This window comes from Pungitius pungitius, chromosome 19, assembly GCF_949316345.1.
Source record: "Pungitius pungitius chromosome 19, fPunPun2.1, whole genome shotgun sequence".
NCBI lineage: Eukaryota > Metazoa > Chordata > Actinopteri > Perciformes > Gasterosteidae > Pungitius > Pungitius pungitius.
This window is the reverse complement of record NC_084918.1, coordinates 5,828,990-5,847,274: the sequence shown is the minus strand read 5'-3', so window position 1 is coordinate 5,847,274 and position 18,285 is coordinate 5,828,990. Positions and strand designations below refer to the sequence as shown.

General features: G+C 45.6%; 2 protein-coding genes across 4 annotated transcripts; one reads left to right on the top strand and one right to left on the bottom strand.

Moving 5' to 3' along the window:
- Positions 1-4,017: 4,017 nt before the first annotated feature.
- On the top strand, positions 4,018-8,315 carry zdhhc23b (zinc finger DHHC-type palmitoyltransferase 23b). Of its 3 annotated transcripts, none has more exons than XM_037455886.2 (6): positions 4,019-4,176; positions 5,032-5,186; positions 5,395-6,084; positions 6,549-6,743; positions 7,160-7,429; positions 7,784-8,315. In XM_037455886.2, exons 2-6 carry the CDS (start codon positions 5,050-5,052, stop codon positions 7,803-7,805), a joined length of 1,314 nt encoding a protein of 437 aa, XP_037311783.2. In that variant the 5' UTR covers positions 4,019-4,176; positions 5,032-5,049; the 3' UTR covers positions 7,806-8,315. The 3 variants fall into 3 exon arrangements, with proteins under 3 accessions (XP_037311784.2, XP_037311783.2, XP_037311785.2); XM_037455888.2 differs by having other exon boundaries at positions 4,020-4,176; positions 6,549-6,716; XM_037455887.2 differs by having other exon boundaries at positions 4,018-5,186.
- ccdc191 (coiled-coil domain containing 191) lies at positions 8,307-18,260 on the bottom strand. Its single transcript, XM_037455885.2, has 17 exons — positions 17,204-18,260; positions 16,547-16,585; positions 16,222-16,357; positions 15,959-16,111; positions 15,290-15,468; positions 14,965-15,188; positions 14,418-14,562; positions 14,158-14,348; positions 13,748-13,982; positions 12,710-13,128; positions 11,542-11,633; positions 11,175-11,257; positions 10,964-11,065; positions 10,689-10,832; positions 9,891-10,043; positions 9,420-9,574; positions 8,307-8,522 (listed from the first exon to the last, which is right to left on the bottom strand). Exons 1-17 carry the CDS (start codon positions 17,279-17,281, stop codon positions 8,381-8,383), a joined length of 2,670 nt encoding a protein of 889 aa, XP_037311782.2. The 5' UTR covers positions 17,282-18,260; the 3' UTR covers positions 8,307-8,380.
- Positions 18,261-18,285: the final 25 nt, after the last annotated feature.

Below are 18,285 nucleotides of genomic sequence, written 5' to 3'. Positions count from 1 at the left end.
GCAATGAGTAAAGAGATTTTTGAAGAAGTGTATATCTTCATGAACATTTTGAATTTCTTTAACAATTGTGAGGTTGACTGGATGGTTGAAAGTATCACACAAGCTTTCGAGCTCATAAAGTCACAGAGTTCAAACGTTCTGTCGAAAGCGTTTTGTACACCAGAGTTGCAGGTCGACCCACCGAAAGGCGTTCCTCCAAAGCCTCCTTCAACCGCTGCACAGGACAACAAGAGGAGAACCCGCATGGGCAAGTTCTTCAGCAGGGTGGGCCAAGCCTTTTCACACTGTACTAAGTAAAGTGTAGACAGTGTGTGATACAAATGTCACACTTTATAAAACATCCCCCCAAATCACTTCTATCCACCGCCCAGCCACCCCCCCCCCCCTCAAATATGCCCCCCCAAATGTCCTTCTCCCCCCCCCCCTCCCAAATCCCATCTCCCCCCCCCCTCCCAAATCCCATCTCCCCACCCCCCAGCCATCCCCCCTCCCCCCATATTATCCCCCCCCCCCAGTGTCTTTCTCCACCCCCAAAATCCCTTCTATCCTAAGGGAGGGAGGAGAAAAGATACTATATGATAAAAAAAAAATTGGCATGTGAAAGTGACAAAGTGAATGAACCTGGGAGTCAGAGTCAGTCAGGGGGGGCCCCGGGCTCTGCTGATGAGCCCAGGGCTGGACTGGGACAAAAAAATGGCCCTGGCCCACTAAAATCGGTCGGACACAACCACCGACCAGTACAGTATCCTTGCGGACTCAGTAGATAAGCATATCTACTGTTCCGTTCCCAAAAACCCATAAAAAGCGGAGAACTACTGGAAGTGCCACGGACCAGTGTACCCACTCTCTCTTGACTGACTCCCAGTCCCTGGTGATCAAAGCTGGCAGTGGAGCATCAATTACACAAAAGTAATTGATGGACCCCATTGACCATTGACTTCCATGGAAGTATATATATATATATATATATAATATTTCACTGTATGGTTCAACTTATTTAGCCACTTAAATAAGTTGAACGATACAGTGACATACATATATATATATACTGTATATATATGTATGTATATATGTCACTGTATCGTTCAACTTATTTAGCCCCTTAAATAAGTTGAACGATACAGTGACATATATATATATATACACTCACCGGCCACTTTATTAGGTACCCCATGCTAGTAACGGGTTGGACCCCCTTTTGCCTTCAGAACTGCCTCAATTCTTCGTGGCATAGATTCAACAAGGTGCTGGAAGCATTCCTCAGGGAGTTTGGTCCATATTGACATGATTTGTCCAGATTTGTCGGCTGCACATCCATGATGCGAATCTCCCGTTCCACCACATCCCAAAGATGCTCTATTGGATTGAGTTCTGGTGATTGTGGAGGCCATTTGAGTACAGCGAACTCATTGTCATGTTCAAGAAACCAGTCTGAGATGATTCCAGCTTTATGACATGGCGCTTTATCCTGCTGAAAGTAGCCATCAGAAGTTGGGTACATTGTGGTCATAAAGGGATGGACATGGTCAGCAACAATACTCAGGTAGGCTGTGGCGTTGCAACGATGCTCAATTGGTACCAAGGGGCCCAAAGAGTGCCAAGAAAATATTCCCCACACCATGACACCACCACCACCAGCCTGAACCGTTGATACAAGGCAGGATGGATCCATGCTTTCATGTTGTAGACGCCAAATTCTGACCCTACCATCCGAATGTCGCAGCAGAAATCGAGACTCATCAGACCAGGCAACGTTTTTCCAATCTTCTATTGTCCAATTTCGATGAGCTTGTGCAAATTGTAGCCTCAGTTTCCTGTTCTTAGCTGAAAGGAGTGGCACCCGGTGTGGTCTTCTGCTGCTGTAGCCCATCTGCCTCAAAGTTCGACGTACTGTGCGTTCAGAGATGCTCTTATGCCCACCTTGGTTGTAACGGGTGGTTATTTGAGTCACTGTTGCCCTTCTATCAGCTCGAACCAGTCTGGCCATTCTCCTCTGACCTCTGGCATCAACAAGGCATTTCCGCCCACAGAACTGCCGCTCACTGGATGTTTTTTCTTTTTCGGACCATTCTCTGTAAACCCTAGAGATGGTTGTGCGTGAAAATCCCAGTAAATTAGCAGTTTCTGAAATACTCAGACCAGCCCTTCTGGCACCAACAATCATGCCACGTTCAAAGTCACTCAAATCACCTTTCTTCCCCATACTGATGCTCGGTTTGAACTGCAGGAGATTGTCTTGACAATGTCTACATGCCTAAATGCACTGAGTTGCCGCCATGTGATTGGCTGCTTAGAAATTAAGTGTTGACGAGCAGTTGGACAGGTGTACCTAATAAAGTGGCCGGTGAGTGTATATATATAATATGTACATATATATATATATATCCCTTCTATCCACCCCCCAGCCACCCCCACCCCCCCCCCCTCAAATATGCCCCTCCCAAATGTCCTTCTCCCCCCCCCCCTCCCAAATCCCATCTCCTCACCCCCCAGCCATCCCCCCTCCCCCCATATTACCCCCCCCCCCAGTGTCTTTCTCCACCCCCAAAATCCCTTCTATCCTAAGGGAGGGAGGAGAAAAGATACTATATGATAAAAAAAAATTGACATGTGAAAGTGACAAAGTGAATGAACCTGGGAGTCAGAGTCAGTCAGGGGGGGCCCCGGGCTCTGCTGATGAGCCCAGGGCTGGACTAGGACAAAAAAATGGCCCTGGCCCACCAAAATCGGTCGGACACAACCACCGACCAGTACAGTATCCTTGCGGACTCAGTAGATAAGCATATCTACTGTTCCGTTCCCAAAACCCCATACAAAGCGGAGAACTACTGGAAGTGCCACGGACCAGTGTACCCACTCTCTCTTGACTGACTCCCAGTCCCTGGTGATCAAAGCTGGCAGTGGAGCATCAATTACACAAAAGTAATTGATGGACCCCATTGACCATTGACTTCCATGGAAGTATATATATATATATATATATATATATATATATATATATACAGTATATATATATACAGTATATATATATGTCACTGTATCGTTCAACTTATTTAAGTATAAGTATCCCTTCTATCCACCCCCCAGCCATCACCCCCACCCCCCTATCATATATATATATGTCACTGTATCGTTCAACTTATTTAGCCACAAGAGTATGAAGTATACCTTTAGTTCGTTGTTGTTTACTAGGTTTTTGAGCACTTTTTAATATCACTCTATACTTTTTGTAAACAGTAACAGTACTTAACTTTATTCATTTATTTTGAGAAGTAATTTGTTTGACTGGCTGTTTTTCAGACACTAGTCTGCTGGTGTAGTTGGTTTTGTGACACATATAGCACTGCCTGCTTATGTTACGTAAATGTTGTGAATATAACCCTTATATCTGGGAAGGGCAACTTAAATGATTGAGGGGGGAGCGCACTTCCTGGCAAGATTTATGACAAAAATGGCCTGGGGCCGCCAGTTGCCCATCCCAGTATGAAAAAATGTTCCCTATCACAGTGTTATTTAATTAAATTGTTTACAATGAAATACGTGTGGACAGTTAATGCTTAAATCTAAAACTGCATCAAATCATATAAGCAAATCATTTAGTTTTATGGAGAAACTTATTGTCAAAGTCACAAGTAGGCCTACTTTTCTGGTATTTCTATTGTAAATTATATTTTTAGCAGATCTTCTTCTTGCCAGTCTTTAAACATTTGTTATTCACACAAACATCACACCTTTTACAGTAGGGTGGTTTCCTGCGTAAATCCCACTCTTATCCAGTAATTCGGCTGTTGACTTATTTTGTCCAAACATGGGCGGCATACAGTTCAGTCAATATCTTGATCTGCTCATCAACTTGTTTCCAGTCTCAAAGAGGGATATTGGCTTCTTTTCCTACTCTGAACTCGGTGTTCTGTGCGGCTCGTGAAGTCAGCTGTGTGTCATCTGTTCGGAGGGCGGGGGCCTTGTCGCTCATTTGACGTCACGAGGGGGCGGGGCTACGGGACCGTTGAACCCCACACCGGCTGCTTTTATTCTCGACACTTCCGCGGTTACGTCGCGCTCACGTCAGAGAAAAGAAAGGAAGAAAAAAAACTTCCATTCAGCTTCGGCGGGTTGAAACCGCCTCAGTCGACATTTTAACGAAGGTGTGGGCATGTCGCGGCTCTGTGTTCGCAGGTAAGTTGTGTCCCAGCGGCGTTGAGGCTTTTGTTGACGTTAAAGCCTCGATACAACGCGGCGTGGGTCCAGCGTCACGGATGTGCGACCAGGGGAAAAACATCTGGGTTAACCGCGACCGGTAGCCTCTTGTCGATCGTTAAACGTGCTGCTTGAAACATGTATAAAAAATAAAGTTGTTTTTCCTCAGGGCCTGGTTTCAGTGCAGAAAGCATCCACAATAGCACTTTTTTTTAAATCAAGTAACAAGGTACAGAGGCTCTAATTTGTTCGGTGTTATTCTCTTGATGTCGAATACACATATGATATTATGAAATATTTTAGGGAATTCTCGTTCCGGTAGAGTTGGATGGTAAATGACACCTCTCTGCAGCTGGAATAAGTGCAGCTGTGACTTCATGTGCCACTGAGTCCGCTCAATAACACAACAAATAAGTTAGAAGTAGACATTCTCAGAATAGTTGCCATTTTCCCCTGTGTTGCGATTGACAGATTTTACGGTAACACTGGCTGATAAATATTAATAAAACACCATGTCAGGCTTTGATTTATCGCTAATCGGAGGCTCATTCGACAGGTCCAGACCCCCCTCCCCCAAACTGAGCTGAGGGATTGTTCCCATTGACTAGTTCACTAGCATTGCTCTGTGTGATGGAAGGGACACTGAAGACCTTGTAATTGTTATACATGCTTCCACTGCCTCACCGCAGCCCAAATCCATCAGTCTAAATAAACCAGCAGGCTGCAGCGACAGTGAGACCGATCGGTTCCTGTCAGTCATTAAATCACAACAGATGTGGGACCGATGTTAGCAATGTTACTGCTGCGCTGTTAAAAAAAATTCTAATCTAAAAGGTTGCAAGGCTGTTCGTCATGAAGAAGCGAGCCAACAAGGTGCCGGAGGAGGAGCAGATCTTGTGCTGCTGTGAGTATGTGAACCGATTCGGAGAGCGCAGCCATGTGGGAGCCTGCTGCTGTGACTGTGAGGACCTGGATGACGCCTGTGACCGGTGAGATGTAAACTCGATGCAAAATACACTTTAAAGGGTTTTTTTGGTGTCCAACTTAAGGATTTTTAATACATTTAGATCTTTGTTGAGCTCTGCTTTTCATTGGAGGTGGAAAACCAAAACTAACTTCTGATCTGACACGAATACATCTCACCTTTCAAATGTACTGCTCCCACAAGAAAAAACATTTCTCTTGTTTCTCTTTCAGGTTTCTGAAGCGGGAGCCTCAGAAACCCGAATCCCTGTCACATGTGGCCGCGGACGTCACAGACCGCCTCCGCGTGCCTTGGCTGTGGGGCGGCGCCCGAAAAGTAGACCTGTCCATCATCCCTCCTCTTCTTCTCCTGCCGGTCCTTTTGCACGTCGCCGCTCTCCACTACCTGCTCGGCCTGGTGGTTCTGACTGCTCTGCCCGGCCTGGTGCTGTGGTACTACTATTTCACCCACCGCAAGAAGGGACGGACCCTCTTCTTCCTCAGCCTGGCCCTCTTCTCCCTGGCGTACATGTACTACCTGTTCGTCACCGAGGTGCTTCTCAACGGGGACGTTGGTCCGGTCCAGCTGGCCGTGGTAACTGTCGGGGTCACGCTCACCCTGGTAGCCCTGGTCCTCACCAAGAGAGGTCCGGGCGTCGTGCGGCCGAACCGGGAGGCCGTCCACAGCACGGTGACGTATTACACGCCCGCGGCAGACAGAGAGCCCGCCGCCAACGGCGGTCGGCGGGACGTGACCACGACCGTAGCCAACCGGGCGGGTTCTGCGGAGGATTCGGGGGCGGAGCTGAAGGAAAGCGGGCGGAGGAACTGGTGTCAGGCGTGCAGGGTGGTGCGACCCCCGAGGGCGGGACATTGTCGGATCTGTGGCGTCTGCGTGCTGCGCCTCGACCACCACTGCGTCTGGTGGGTGCCGTTCCAAAAAAAAGAAAAAAAGAAAGAAAAAAAAAAAACACCTCTCACTCTGTCTTCACTGTTCTTTCCACTTTTTTTCACTTCGCAAACACAAGTTGTTTGTCATCTTTTCTCCATCAGCTATTTAATAAATCTAAAAGTCATGTAAATGGTCAAGACGATGCCGTTAAGTGACTGTCTTTCTTTACAGGGTCAGGCCATCAACTCAGACTGAATAAGTATTTGTTCTTTTCACACCTGCTGTGTTTTTTTCTTTTTCACCATTTCTCTGTTATTGAGCCGTCATCACACACACACACACACATTCACAGCAAACCGCTCCCTGCAATCATCCCGTCCTACACTTACTTGTGTGCTCCTGCATGTGTGTATTGTAGTGTAACCCCCTGGGTCTCAGTACGATGTTTTGTCTCTCTGTGTGTGTCCGTGTGTCCCCTCCGTTGGTGCCCGAGTAGGATAAACAGCTGCGTGGGGCAGTCCAACCACCGCAGCTTCCTGCTTACGCTCGTCCTCTTCCTGTTGACGTCGCTGTACGGGATCAGCCTGGTGCTGCGCAGTGTGTGTCCCAATCAACACCTCGTCATTGCCCTGCTGTACTGCCCGGGGGTCTACGAGCAGTCCAGGTACAGAGCGCCCGCTGAGCTGGATGAGTTGAGTTATATATTTTTTTTGTTTTATAGTATAAAACTAAAGCAGCATAATTATTATTATTAAGAGGGTTGTTATAGGTGTAAACACTGTGAAAAGGTACAAAGTACAACTTTAACCCTCACTTGATCGGATTGGTTACTGTGGTGGTACCTTGGAAAGGTTTAGTTCTGAAAACTTGTCTCACCAAAAAAAGGTAAAAATCAGCTAAACATTCAGCCATGGTAATGAAATAGATGGTTAGATTACACTAAATAGGACAAACTGGCCCACGCCTCTACAATTTTCGCTCACGTTTCCACTGTTGTCTTAAGTCACATGACCAGATAAAGTGAACGGTTAAGAAGATAGATGTAATTCTCTGGAGGGTCATCGATACCAGTAAAAAATGCCATCTTTTTTCATTGTCTTTGTCCAGTACTGCACTTCGCTTCACCTGTGCATGGTACAGCAGTATTGTGACCTGTGGGCTGCTCCACCTGCTGACGGTGCAGGTCATCAACGTCAGCCACAACGTCACCGAGCGAGAGGCCCGCGAGGCCCTGAGGGACAGAACCGCTCGCAGCGCCTACTGGGGACTCGTCATAGACACGGGTGTCTACTCTAAAGGTTTCCGTGGCAACTGGGCCGAGTTTATGACCACGGGAGAAAACTCAAATCCACCCTCTCCCGCCCCAACAGACCTGGTGTAAGACGCTGCTTCCCAACCCTCATGTTAAAACACAAGTCTGCAGCTTATGGCCGCTGTTGTTGTTCAGGTCCACTGGGTGGCAGCATGGAGCTTTTCACTCTGATTTCCCCCTCTGGTTGCAGGACTACTTTTACTCCTGGATTGAAGTTATTTATTTTTTGACACAGCAATAAAAGCTACAATAAGATACATTCACTTCCAATAATGTCACCCACAACCGGCATCTCCTTTGTGCAGCTGTGCACACTCTCACTGACCTCAACTCTCTATCCGCTCGTCACGAGTGTTGCAGTGAAACAAAAAACTCATTTTTCATTTGAACGTTGTCTTTGTGTGTCCTCTACATTCTAGTGTCTTGCTGGGCGTCGGGTAACAAGAAAAGTGCGAGACTAAATAGTTGCTCTGGTCCCGGCGGCAGCGTCACATGACGCCTCAGTGACGCACAAAGCACGGGCTGACAACCTTTTGTAAGATGCTGTCCCCGCACACGCTGTCTTCAACAAACACCTGCAGTGTTCAGACGAGGGTTCCTAATTTGACCTTGTGGGCGTCATGGATTATTTATCACAGATGAATGAAACATGTCAGCACGAGCCAGATCATCATTAATTAAAGTGCTACAGTTTGTCATTGCATTTAACATGATGAATAATTGGATATCCATGAATATATTAAGTTACTTTTACTCTCATCGGGTTAAAATGGATTCCTGAATTATTTATAAGCAAACACCCCGGTTCACATTAATGTCACCTTGAGAAGTTAGCACTCCAGGACATTCCGCTGTTGCTGTTTTCACTAAAGCGATTGAATCCTAAAAGTTGTATGGCTCTAGTTGTGTTTGTATGAAATTATTTATTTTCATTAAATGACTGAGACACGTGCAAGTGTATTCATTTTGTGTTTGTATGCGTGGCATGTTGCTGTAGTCTGTTGCTCCCAGAGGCTTTACGGTGGATTGGAGCAGAAATCCGGCAGAACTTCAGTCACTCTCCTTCCCAGCTTCTCCCGCCGCTCGTCTCTCACTCTTTCCTTGCGCAGCAGACAGGGAAGCTGCCTCCAGGCTTGCAAACATCGCCACAGCAACCGTCTAAAGTGCAGGCAGGTGGGGGGACAGATGGGAGCAGGACAAGTGCGCAATAAGAAACAGAATTTTGGGGACATCTGGTTTGACAACACCTAATGAGTTTTGACATAATGTCACTGGGAGCTTATTGACAACAGCAGCTGGGCAGCCGGTGGGAATTCACCTCCATGCAGTGGTCATTTAGCCGACGTCACCTGAGGAGCTGAAGTTTAGAAACCCTCACATTCTCTGTCAATGACACTGAAACCATTAGGTGGGAGCAGTGATGTGGAAAACTATTAATTTAGTCTGCAGTGGAAAACACGGAACAAAATAATGACGCTGTTACCAAGCGTAATAGAAACCTAAATGTTTTGCACATTTGAACTCGTTGGAAGCAAGCAATCCAGCAAAAGCATTGAAATGCAAATGACAGTTCCGGTTGATCTAGTGAATGGTCTTAGCATCCAATCACAAACTTCACGTGAGGTAAATGTATAGTTTATATATATATATACACATTTGAAAGATTTTTATTTATATGCAGGGCTACAAACCGGTCGGGCCATAAACACTACGCCATATCAAGTTTCCACTTGAGCAGCACAACACGGATGTTAAACGTAATGGGACGAGACTTTTATTATGAAAAACGGATTTGAGCGTTAAAGCGTTGATGGTGTCGTTTATAATAATAATGCATAAGTAGTTGCAGTGGAAAATGTATTGTTAAATGTGCAACAACTCCATTTGATCCAATTCATCTTTTTTCTTTATACTCTGCAGTGTTTGTTTATGAACGAGCGTGTAGCCAACTAGTGCTGACACGTAATTAAACAGGATGTTAAATTTAATTTGACACCGGATTAGCACGCTTGCATCCACACAAGTGAACATATGGGATCGTCGCGGGAAGCAGACCTGTTATTGTGCTCCTGAGCCAGCTCCTGACGGTCCCACTGCACAAGCCTCTCCTGGGTCACATGGTCCAGCAGTGCCAGCAGAAACCTCCTGAGAGTGCGCGTGCGATAGAAACACTGGGCTCTCTCCTCTCGAATCATCCGCCAGTCATTCAGCTGAAACATGCACAGCACATCGTCAGAGATGGGAGGATGCTTACCGCATTTGTTGCAGGAAAATACACAACGGAACAACGGCAATTTGGTTTGAGTGATGAGGACAGCACTAGCCTCAACACAAAAAAGGAAAAAATTGTTTTTTTTCCTTAAAGTCTTGGGCACTCTGAACACATGATTGAGTGCAAGTAAAAGAGAAGATTGGGAGAAGGTTTAGTGCAGTCTCCGCCATAAGATGGGGAGACTGCAATCCTGATTGGATATTTAACCGTGTGTGTGTGTGTGTGTGCACACGTTAGGAGGTGTATATACACACTCTCTTCCAGCAGCTTAAGCTCCTCCGAAGTAAGAAGTGCCGGTACAGTTGGTCAACAGAAGCTTCTTTCTCAGACCGCGCCTCTCTGGCTGATTGCTGCCAGCCCAGCGTGCACCGCCTCAGGAGCAGGAGATTGTGATGCCTCTCAGCCAGCTGGCGGGGATTGAAAAGAAAAGTGTTGACGCACGCTGATGAGCACATCCGTACTTAATCAAACCTGGCACGTTGAAATGTAGCGCTATGGAGTGATGAAGTGCCTGTCTTTGACTGCATCTCTCAATTGAACTTTTACTAGTTTTTATTTCTGGCTGTGATGTATTCCCACGAGTTAGGTTTTTTTGTAGGGGTTCAGCAGAAAGGAACATTTTGAGGATCAAATCATGCTTTAAACAGAATGGCGGGGAGCTTTGCCGTTGGCTCGGGGTGTATTCAGCTGTGTATTTTCATTACAGTAGTTTTTACGTGGCTCAGTCTATTTACTGTGTTAAAGTTATACAGAGCATGTGGTTGATGGTTATGGTAATAATAATGAAAAACTTTTACATGCTAATTCTTAATTAATGCAAAAAATATTACCAATGGTAAGATAATTATTAAATAGAACAAAGACGTTAATGGAGAGTGTAGAATTAAAAAAATGAATAGATGCCAGAAAAAAGGGGAAATAGATGAAGAGAAAAAGCTCTGAGCTTCAGTTAAGGAAACAGGCAGGACATAAAAAGCATGTATAATTTCTTTGATTAAAGAGTCTGTGTGTTGCTATAGCTGACAGCCGAAAGGACAACACGGGTGATCCACCTGTACGTTGGCTTGTCTGATGCGAATTAGCCGTTTCCATGGCGCCAGCCCTCGCCGTAGCAGCAGGTTTCTGTCGTAATGATGGCGGGCCAGCTTCAGGAGCTCCTGTTGCCTCTTCTGTTGCCTCTGTTTCTCCTCTTCCCTCTGCACAGACAAAAAGAGGTGACAATATTTTTTTAATGTTTCATAGGGGTCTCGGGAGTACAGTCCTGCTGCATGTCGCTCAGTGTTACTGCTTCCTGTATTTAGATGTGTCATTGATCCATGGACCTCACCTCTCTTTCCTGCCTTTTCTCCTCTCTTTTCTTTACAGCTGCTTTGTGTTTCTCCTCCTCCTCCTCTCGCTGCCTTTGCTCCTCGGCAGCTTTCATCTCAGCCTGAAAGGTTCAATTATATATATGGTTTTTAGATATTTCTATACTATTTAATCTTGCTACTCATCCGACAAAACCATTCAGAAACAGAACTCTTCAATCTCTCGCTCACCAGTTTTTCCTCCTCCTTTTTTCTCTTCAGTTCCTCGATTTCTTTCCTTCGTTGTGCACGTTGCTGTGCTCGGACCTCCATGGCTTCAAAGAGACGAAGAGGGAGTTTAGCACTAGATGTATGGATGCTTAAACATGACGCGCCCTTCATATTCTGAAAGGATGATTTGTGTTGTGGGACGATAGACCTATTAGCCGCTAAATAAGCAAATGATGAATCCCCATAGTTGTGTTTCAGGGTCATGCAAAAGACTTGAAAAAAGAGCAAGAGCATTTTATGTTTGGGGGATGATACGTGCCTGCTATGTGTTTGTGGATGTCATAACTGTGCTTTGCAGCTCTCTGAGTGAAGGACATTGCCCACTGACCCGTGACAATTGGATGGGAGCACGTCTGCCGCGTGACAGCTTTCCTCGGCGGTGGATGGAGACTCTCAGGTTCATCAGTAACTCTTGATGCCCTGAAACAGCAGCAATCACAGCTGGAAGCACCGAGACAAGCGCCAATAGCTCCGTCGGAACAAGTCTAGCTGAATCTCGCCAGGAAAGTTTTATTCCAACGTTATTCATTTCGACCTAAGATTTTTTGACTTATCAAAACATTTTTCAATATAATATATATTTTTTTTAAACATTCCCACCGAATATTCTTTCACTTTTCTTTCCACGATATACTGTATTTTGACCCTATCTTTATTCACTTTTTCAATAAAAAAATATTTTGAACCCAAACAGCACTGCGTCAAACTCTCCATACAAATACAAGAATTTAAATTTGAGGCAAAGGGCCGACCTTTTTTTCAAGGTTCTTGGAAAGTTTCTGCAATCACATACTACTTCATTAATACCAGCGTTCATGTAGAAAATATGAGCTATGGACTTTTGCACAGCCCCCCGCTCCTCTTTTCTCGCTAAGCTTTAACTTCTATCCGCAGTGGTTTCTTTGAATCTATTCCTAGGAGACCTGTGTATAATAAGAAAAGCTATTAAGGGATAATAACTTCTACCCGATTCACTGCAGTTTTAGAGTGTCTTTCTTTGTCTAGAAGACAACAGAAGATATTAGAATTTAGAATTAGACCCACTGGACCACTTTCTAAAAGCTTTATTTAGTGTATGTAAATGCAGAATTTTGTTCCCCTTTTTGTAAGTCATATTGTGTGCCTTTTCAACCAGTTATACAATCTATCCTTCTGTAAGTAATTGGGCCTTCTCCTAAAAGTGCAACAGGACAAGAATCTATTCACATTCATGATAACACAATTAAAAAGGAAATGTGTCACATCAGCAGAAATGGTTTAAAAGATTAATGTGTTTTTTTGTGTATAATCCCCTGAAAATAAGAATCTTCAAAACATTATTCTAACTAGCAAACCAAACAGTCCTTGTCGATGGCTTCAAGTTGATGTTAAAGCAGCGGTGAAGTGTGTACTGCCCATGTATAAAGGGATCAGTTACAGCATGAATATGGGCGAATATGACGCCCTCACATCTAAAGCTTTTTTTGTGCCACCTAGACATTCTACAGAGAGCCTACCTCTGCTCTCCGGGATCAAAGTCGCAGCTCTTTGCTCTCGCTCCTCTTAGCGCCGACAGCTGAGCGAGCTGTGCGGTTCTCTCCATTTCCAGCTCCAAACCCATCACGCTCTGCTCCCTCCTCAGCTGTGCGATCTGCTCTTGCTGATCCTTCAACAGCTTCCTCTGCTGCGCGATGATCTGCCGCTGGACGCCGCGTCTCGTCTCCGACTCGCCGCCCGGCGATGCGGCGCCTTTCGAACCGGCGAAGCCGCCGCCCTCGAGTCTCCGCTGTGCCCGGCGGAGCTCTGCAGCGGTCGGCGCCGCGTGGCGTCTGGTCACCTGCCACGGCAGAGCGGGCCGGGCCTCGGCACCCTCAGGGTTCCCATGCTGAGCGACCGCGCAGGCTTTAGGGGCCAAAGCGCTTGACCTCTGGTGATCCTCCAACACAAAGGGAAACAAACAGAGCGGACATGAAGATGGCAATATATATGAAAGAACCCATTCGAAAAAACTGAAGGTGGGTAACATGGATACAGTGTCCCAGTGCAATTTAACACAGAGCTCCAGGAACTCTGATATATAAGCAGTGAAGGCTTCATCGTGAGGATGACCTCGGCATGGACCCATCCACCATGAACTCCATCTTCATCTCTAGTTCTGTGTCTTCCCTCCCTCGAGCTCTGTGCCACTACCCTCTTATTTCCATCTAACATTCTTTCCCGTCCCCTATATTCACACCACCCTTCTTTCCTGCTCTCACTCTCTCCAGAGTTTTTCTCCCTATTTGACTACGGTTCATGCTATGCAAAGAGACCATGTTTTTTGACCAATTTGTTATATTAGTATTTAAATTAAAGTCCCAAACGAATTTGTTGCCTGAGTGGTTTTAAGCTTCACGGTTACCTTGGGTCAGATTGGGCCGATGTTTTGCTCATGATTTCACTCAAGTGGGTAAAAATGTGATTTGTCAGCTCATTTGCAGTAGGGAGGCATCAACAAAGAGGTTGACGTTAGTCCCTTTGCATTGAAGAGATGAGCATGTGAGTGCACCTCTCACCTTCTCTGGTGGCTCTGGTGATGGGATCATGATGGCCTGGATCCTCGGGGGTTCAGTGGCCACGAGTTTGCCTGTTGATGCAGCGTTGATCAAGGCAGCCATCTTGCGACGGGTCTCCTGCTGCTGGGCCAAAAGCCCCCGCTGTTCTTTGTCCATCCGACACCGCAGCTGCCACTCGTTCAGACATCGCCGTAGTAACCGCCTTCGGTCACTCTCAACAGCCAGCTTGGATTGTCTGGAGGATGGAACAGACATGATGTCATTTTTTCACCATCAATGATTAGTTCGTCAAGGTAACAGGAATCAGGTACGGTTCTAATAAACAGCCACATGTTTTAGTACAATTAACGTGTCCTTTGTGGTACAAGTATTGGCAATCAGACCCACAAAGATTTCATTGAGGTTCTTGCCTGTGTTCAGCTCGTAGATCCTCCTCTGTTCTCACCAGCTCTCGCCGCTGCTGCTCTGCCCACACCGCCGCCCGCCACGCCCGCCACGCTCGCAGCTGCCGCTTCCAGTCACAGAGCGCCGCGGCCTTCCCTAAACGTAGCCTTCGGTCCAACACGACCGAATACCATCCAGAGAAATGCCTCTGCAGACACTAAAACACGCGGGGGAAATGCGTGTAAATACAATTTACATTGAGTCATTAGACGTACACTCAACCCACCTTGAGATTTACCATGAGAACCATGGTTTGAAGCTTCTGTTCTTTATAAAGTCGCTCTCTCTCCTGCGGCTGCTGGTTTGAGGGGGGGTTAGGAGCTGACTGGAAGCTTCTGGCTGTCCTCATGCCTTCCACTCTCCCTCTTTCCCTGTGGAATCACCGAACATTTAGTTTACCGGCGCCCCATAAAGAGTCATTCATATATGCTCCATTTTCAAAATAGGTGACCATGAGATTGGTTTATAGCCTTTGTTTTTATGACAAGTTCTTTGTGCCTTGTCATGTTGACTTTACAGTAAGATGAAAGTTACCCGAGGTTACGGTTGCGATGAAGAAAACCTTGGTGGGTTCCCACTCTTCTTGTGCTGGCCAAGAGCTTATTGTACCCTCCACTGGTCTGAGTCAGAAAACCGGCTTACCTCCCCTGATCGAAGGGTTTTCAAAGTCTGAGACAGCAGTCCCCCCCCCCTCCCCCCCGGCCATTCCCTCCCACAGCTGCTCAGGCGATAAGCGCCTCAGCGCAGGCCAGTGGTGGCTGTGAACGCCGTACCTCTGTCGAACCAGCTGTTCCAGGCCTCTCTTCTCCTCCATAACGCGCCGCAGTGTCACCATCTCCTGCTGCACCATCTCCTCCTGTCTACGCGCCTGCTGCCTCTTTCTTGTCTCCTCCTCTTGCTCCCTCCTCTTTGCCTCCTCCCTGGCATCACGCAGAGCCTCCCTCTCCCCTCGTTGCCTCTGCCTCTCGGACTCCCGCCGGGCTCGGTTCTCTCGCACCTTCAGGGGTCAATTGGTAGCAATTAATGTAGGTGAGGAGACGACTCTCACTCCGGCTGATTTAACCCTCAGTGTCAGTTTCCCCACTTTGCCCGACATACCTGAAGTTGTCGCGCTGCCATGGTGACAATCGGATCTCTGAACTTCTTCCTCTTTTGTCCAACGTCCAGCGCCAGTTCCTCCATCACCGCAGAGTCTAACACCTCTTGCTCCATCAGGTCTTGTAGGACGCTGTTAACAGCACTTTGCTCTTCCTCCTCGGCCAGGCAGTTGTACAGATCTACGGAGCGTTGTGCAGCGTGTGAAAAATAAGCATGATGTCGCAACTAAAATCACCAGTATGTTAATCTTTGTTCTATCAACATTGGTGCTATTTATTGTTGCTGACCGTTTTAAAAAGCATCCAATACGTTTTTTGATAGTTTTTCCTTGTGTCCTTTCATTTGACCATGACGTGAATATCAATATTCAGAGATCCAATAGTTGCTCGAGGTATATAATCTATTACAGAAAACATTAATTAACCATGGACAATATATATTATGTTTTATTGTTCAGGTCCAGTGCAGTTAAACATATGAATGGGTTTAAAAACTCACAGAAACTCTAACATCGAAGATGTGGAAGTCACTTGGATCCGCACTAATTATTCCCACTATTTATTATGGTTTGTAACGTCAAAGGTGAACCCCAACATTCCCATTTAATTAGAACTGGTTTAGGAAGCTCAATTGAATTGGTAACATTCCTTTTCCGTCCTCGCTATTTACCATCAAACTTGCTGTAGTTGAGGGCAGCAGGCTGAGCAGTCGCCGGCGCAGCGGGGCTCCTCCTCTCATTGCCGCACATCAGGTCATCTTCCTCCTCCACCTCCAGCTCCAGCCGCAATTTACTGCTCAGCCAATCACCAAGAAGAGCCTGCGCTGCAAGCACCCCCCCCCCACCCCCCAAAATGTAATTGTCAGCCTTCAGCTGGTACCAAGGCTCAACTCTATTATATAGGTAACACTTTTTCCCCTATATGCTGACCTACCTTCACTGTACGCCTCATCGTGATCTCGTAACTGGTCAGAGCCATGCAGCGGCACAGCTTGGCAGCGGGTTCCTGAACGAGGTTTCTTGTGGGAGAAGACTTCCGAAACAGCAAACTCTGAGGCCTCCTCCACACGCTAAAGACAAGAAGAAAAAAACTAACCAATGATTATCCTCACCACCGATTAGTTTATGGATTAATTGGTAACATTAAATAGCCATTAAGTAAAAGGTGACATCTACAAATTGCTGCAGTTATCCAGCCCAAACAGTCCAAAACCGAACGCAATAAAGATAATCATATAAAAACTAAACTAAATTGTCACCTTTCTCCACTGGTCGATATCGCCATTTTTCACATGCATCTGTAAGAAAAGGAAAGCCAACCGTAAGCTGTCACTGTTTGAAAGAGAGATAACAGGGCCCATGAAGATGTTCTCACAGTCATCTCGGCCTGCTGGAAAATTCCCAGCCAAGCTCACTGACACCTTGAGCTGAGGGCACAGTGTGCCAAACCACATCCGAGCCGATCCGGATTATTTCACAGGAAAGTTTACCCATTGCCTTGAATCAGCAGATTACTTAACAAATCATTTCCCCAAAGTCGATGCTTCACTCGCAGCGATTCAGCAGTGTCCGTCTCAGGTGCTGCAGGATATGCGAGTGTCGTAGAGAGCTCATCTGTAGGTTTATTATGACAATTATAATCCGTTCCCCGACATGAGCCAATCGTTCATACATAATAAAACGGATTGGCCTTCCTTCATACCTTCAATAAGGGCATTTTCACAATCATACCGGGTCCCTTGAGGAAATTAGATCAATCAAAAAGGTCTAACAAATCGAAATATATTGAAAAAGACATTTTATGAAAAAGGAAAAGTTAATGTGAGTCTGAATGTAGACTATTATAGAATAAAACAAAACGTTTTTTCAAATATAATTAGAAACTCCATGAAAATGAATTCAAAGCCTAAATGTACCTTGTCCGCAGGTTTTCTGCTCTTGCCAATTCCCCGCCACCTGAACAGGTGAGGATTGTGACCCGGGAATGTCATCATCAGTCTTGGCTAGTAACGTTCCTGGCGGTGTCCTCTATTTCACAACTGTTTTATCGACAAAAAGTATTGAGAAGTCATTACAAAGAAAAGGTGTAAAAAAAACACATGTGCATGTTTAGTCACACGGGATTCTGGGGGATGCAATATATTAACCATCTCATGGGCTAATGCTGCCTCGACGATGCATTTTAGGACTACGTGGGCCACTGGACTCGCTTTGTTGTGGTTGGTCACCATGGCGACCTCGTTCATTTCTCTAAGTGAGCCTTTATGCTTGAATAGAATAAAACTATTCAAGATAACGTATTCAACTCTTTCACGAAGCACGACACAATATATTGGGGGTTTGATGAGAAAGGCAGTCCACCGCGAATTTGGTAGTTTTAATACTTCTGTGTTGATGATGACGGCATATTAAGTCGACTTTTTTTTGCTAATTGTGATCCGCCCTTTCCTGCCTTGGACTTCCCTTTGCGTCACCAGCTTTTCCTCTGCCGCTCCAGTTGCCCAGCAACCTGTTGCGCTTGACAATAAAAGCCTTGAAAAAAACATTACAAATGCAGCCAACCATCGTAATCCTATTTGTTTAAATGTATACATATACATTGATATACATTGCCTCCGTATCACTATATTATTATTTCAGGCTGAAAGAAGAACATTTCCCTAAAACAAAACGTATAATCACTCCTCCAACATAAGTCGCAAATCAACCAAGTTTGGTTTCTTTGTGTATTGAATCTAAACGTTTGTAATGCAACGTTAACTGGATTTAGAAAGTGATCAGGCTCATAACTTGTATAACTTAGTCCACTTTGATCCATTTCTATTAATACAAATACGTAATATCAGTAAGATATTAGTTAACCTCGCGAACTTTAAGGTACGACGGAGTTAACGTTACCATATAAAGAGCTACAACTATGAGCCATTTATTCTCCCGACGTATGTATCTTAAGAACACGCCATTTTAAAACTAAAAGTGATATAATAAGGTTATAAAT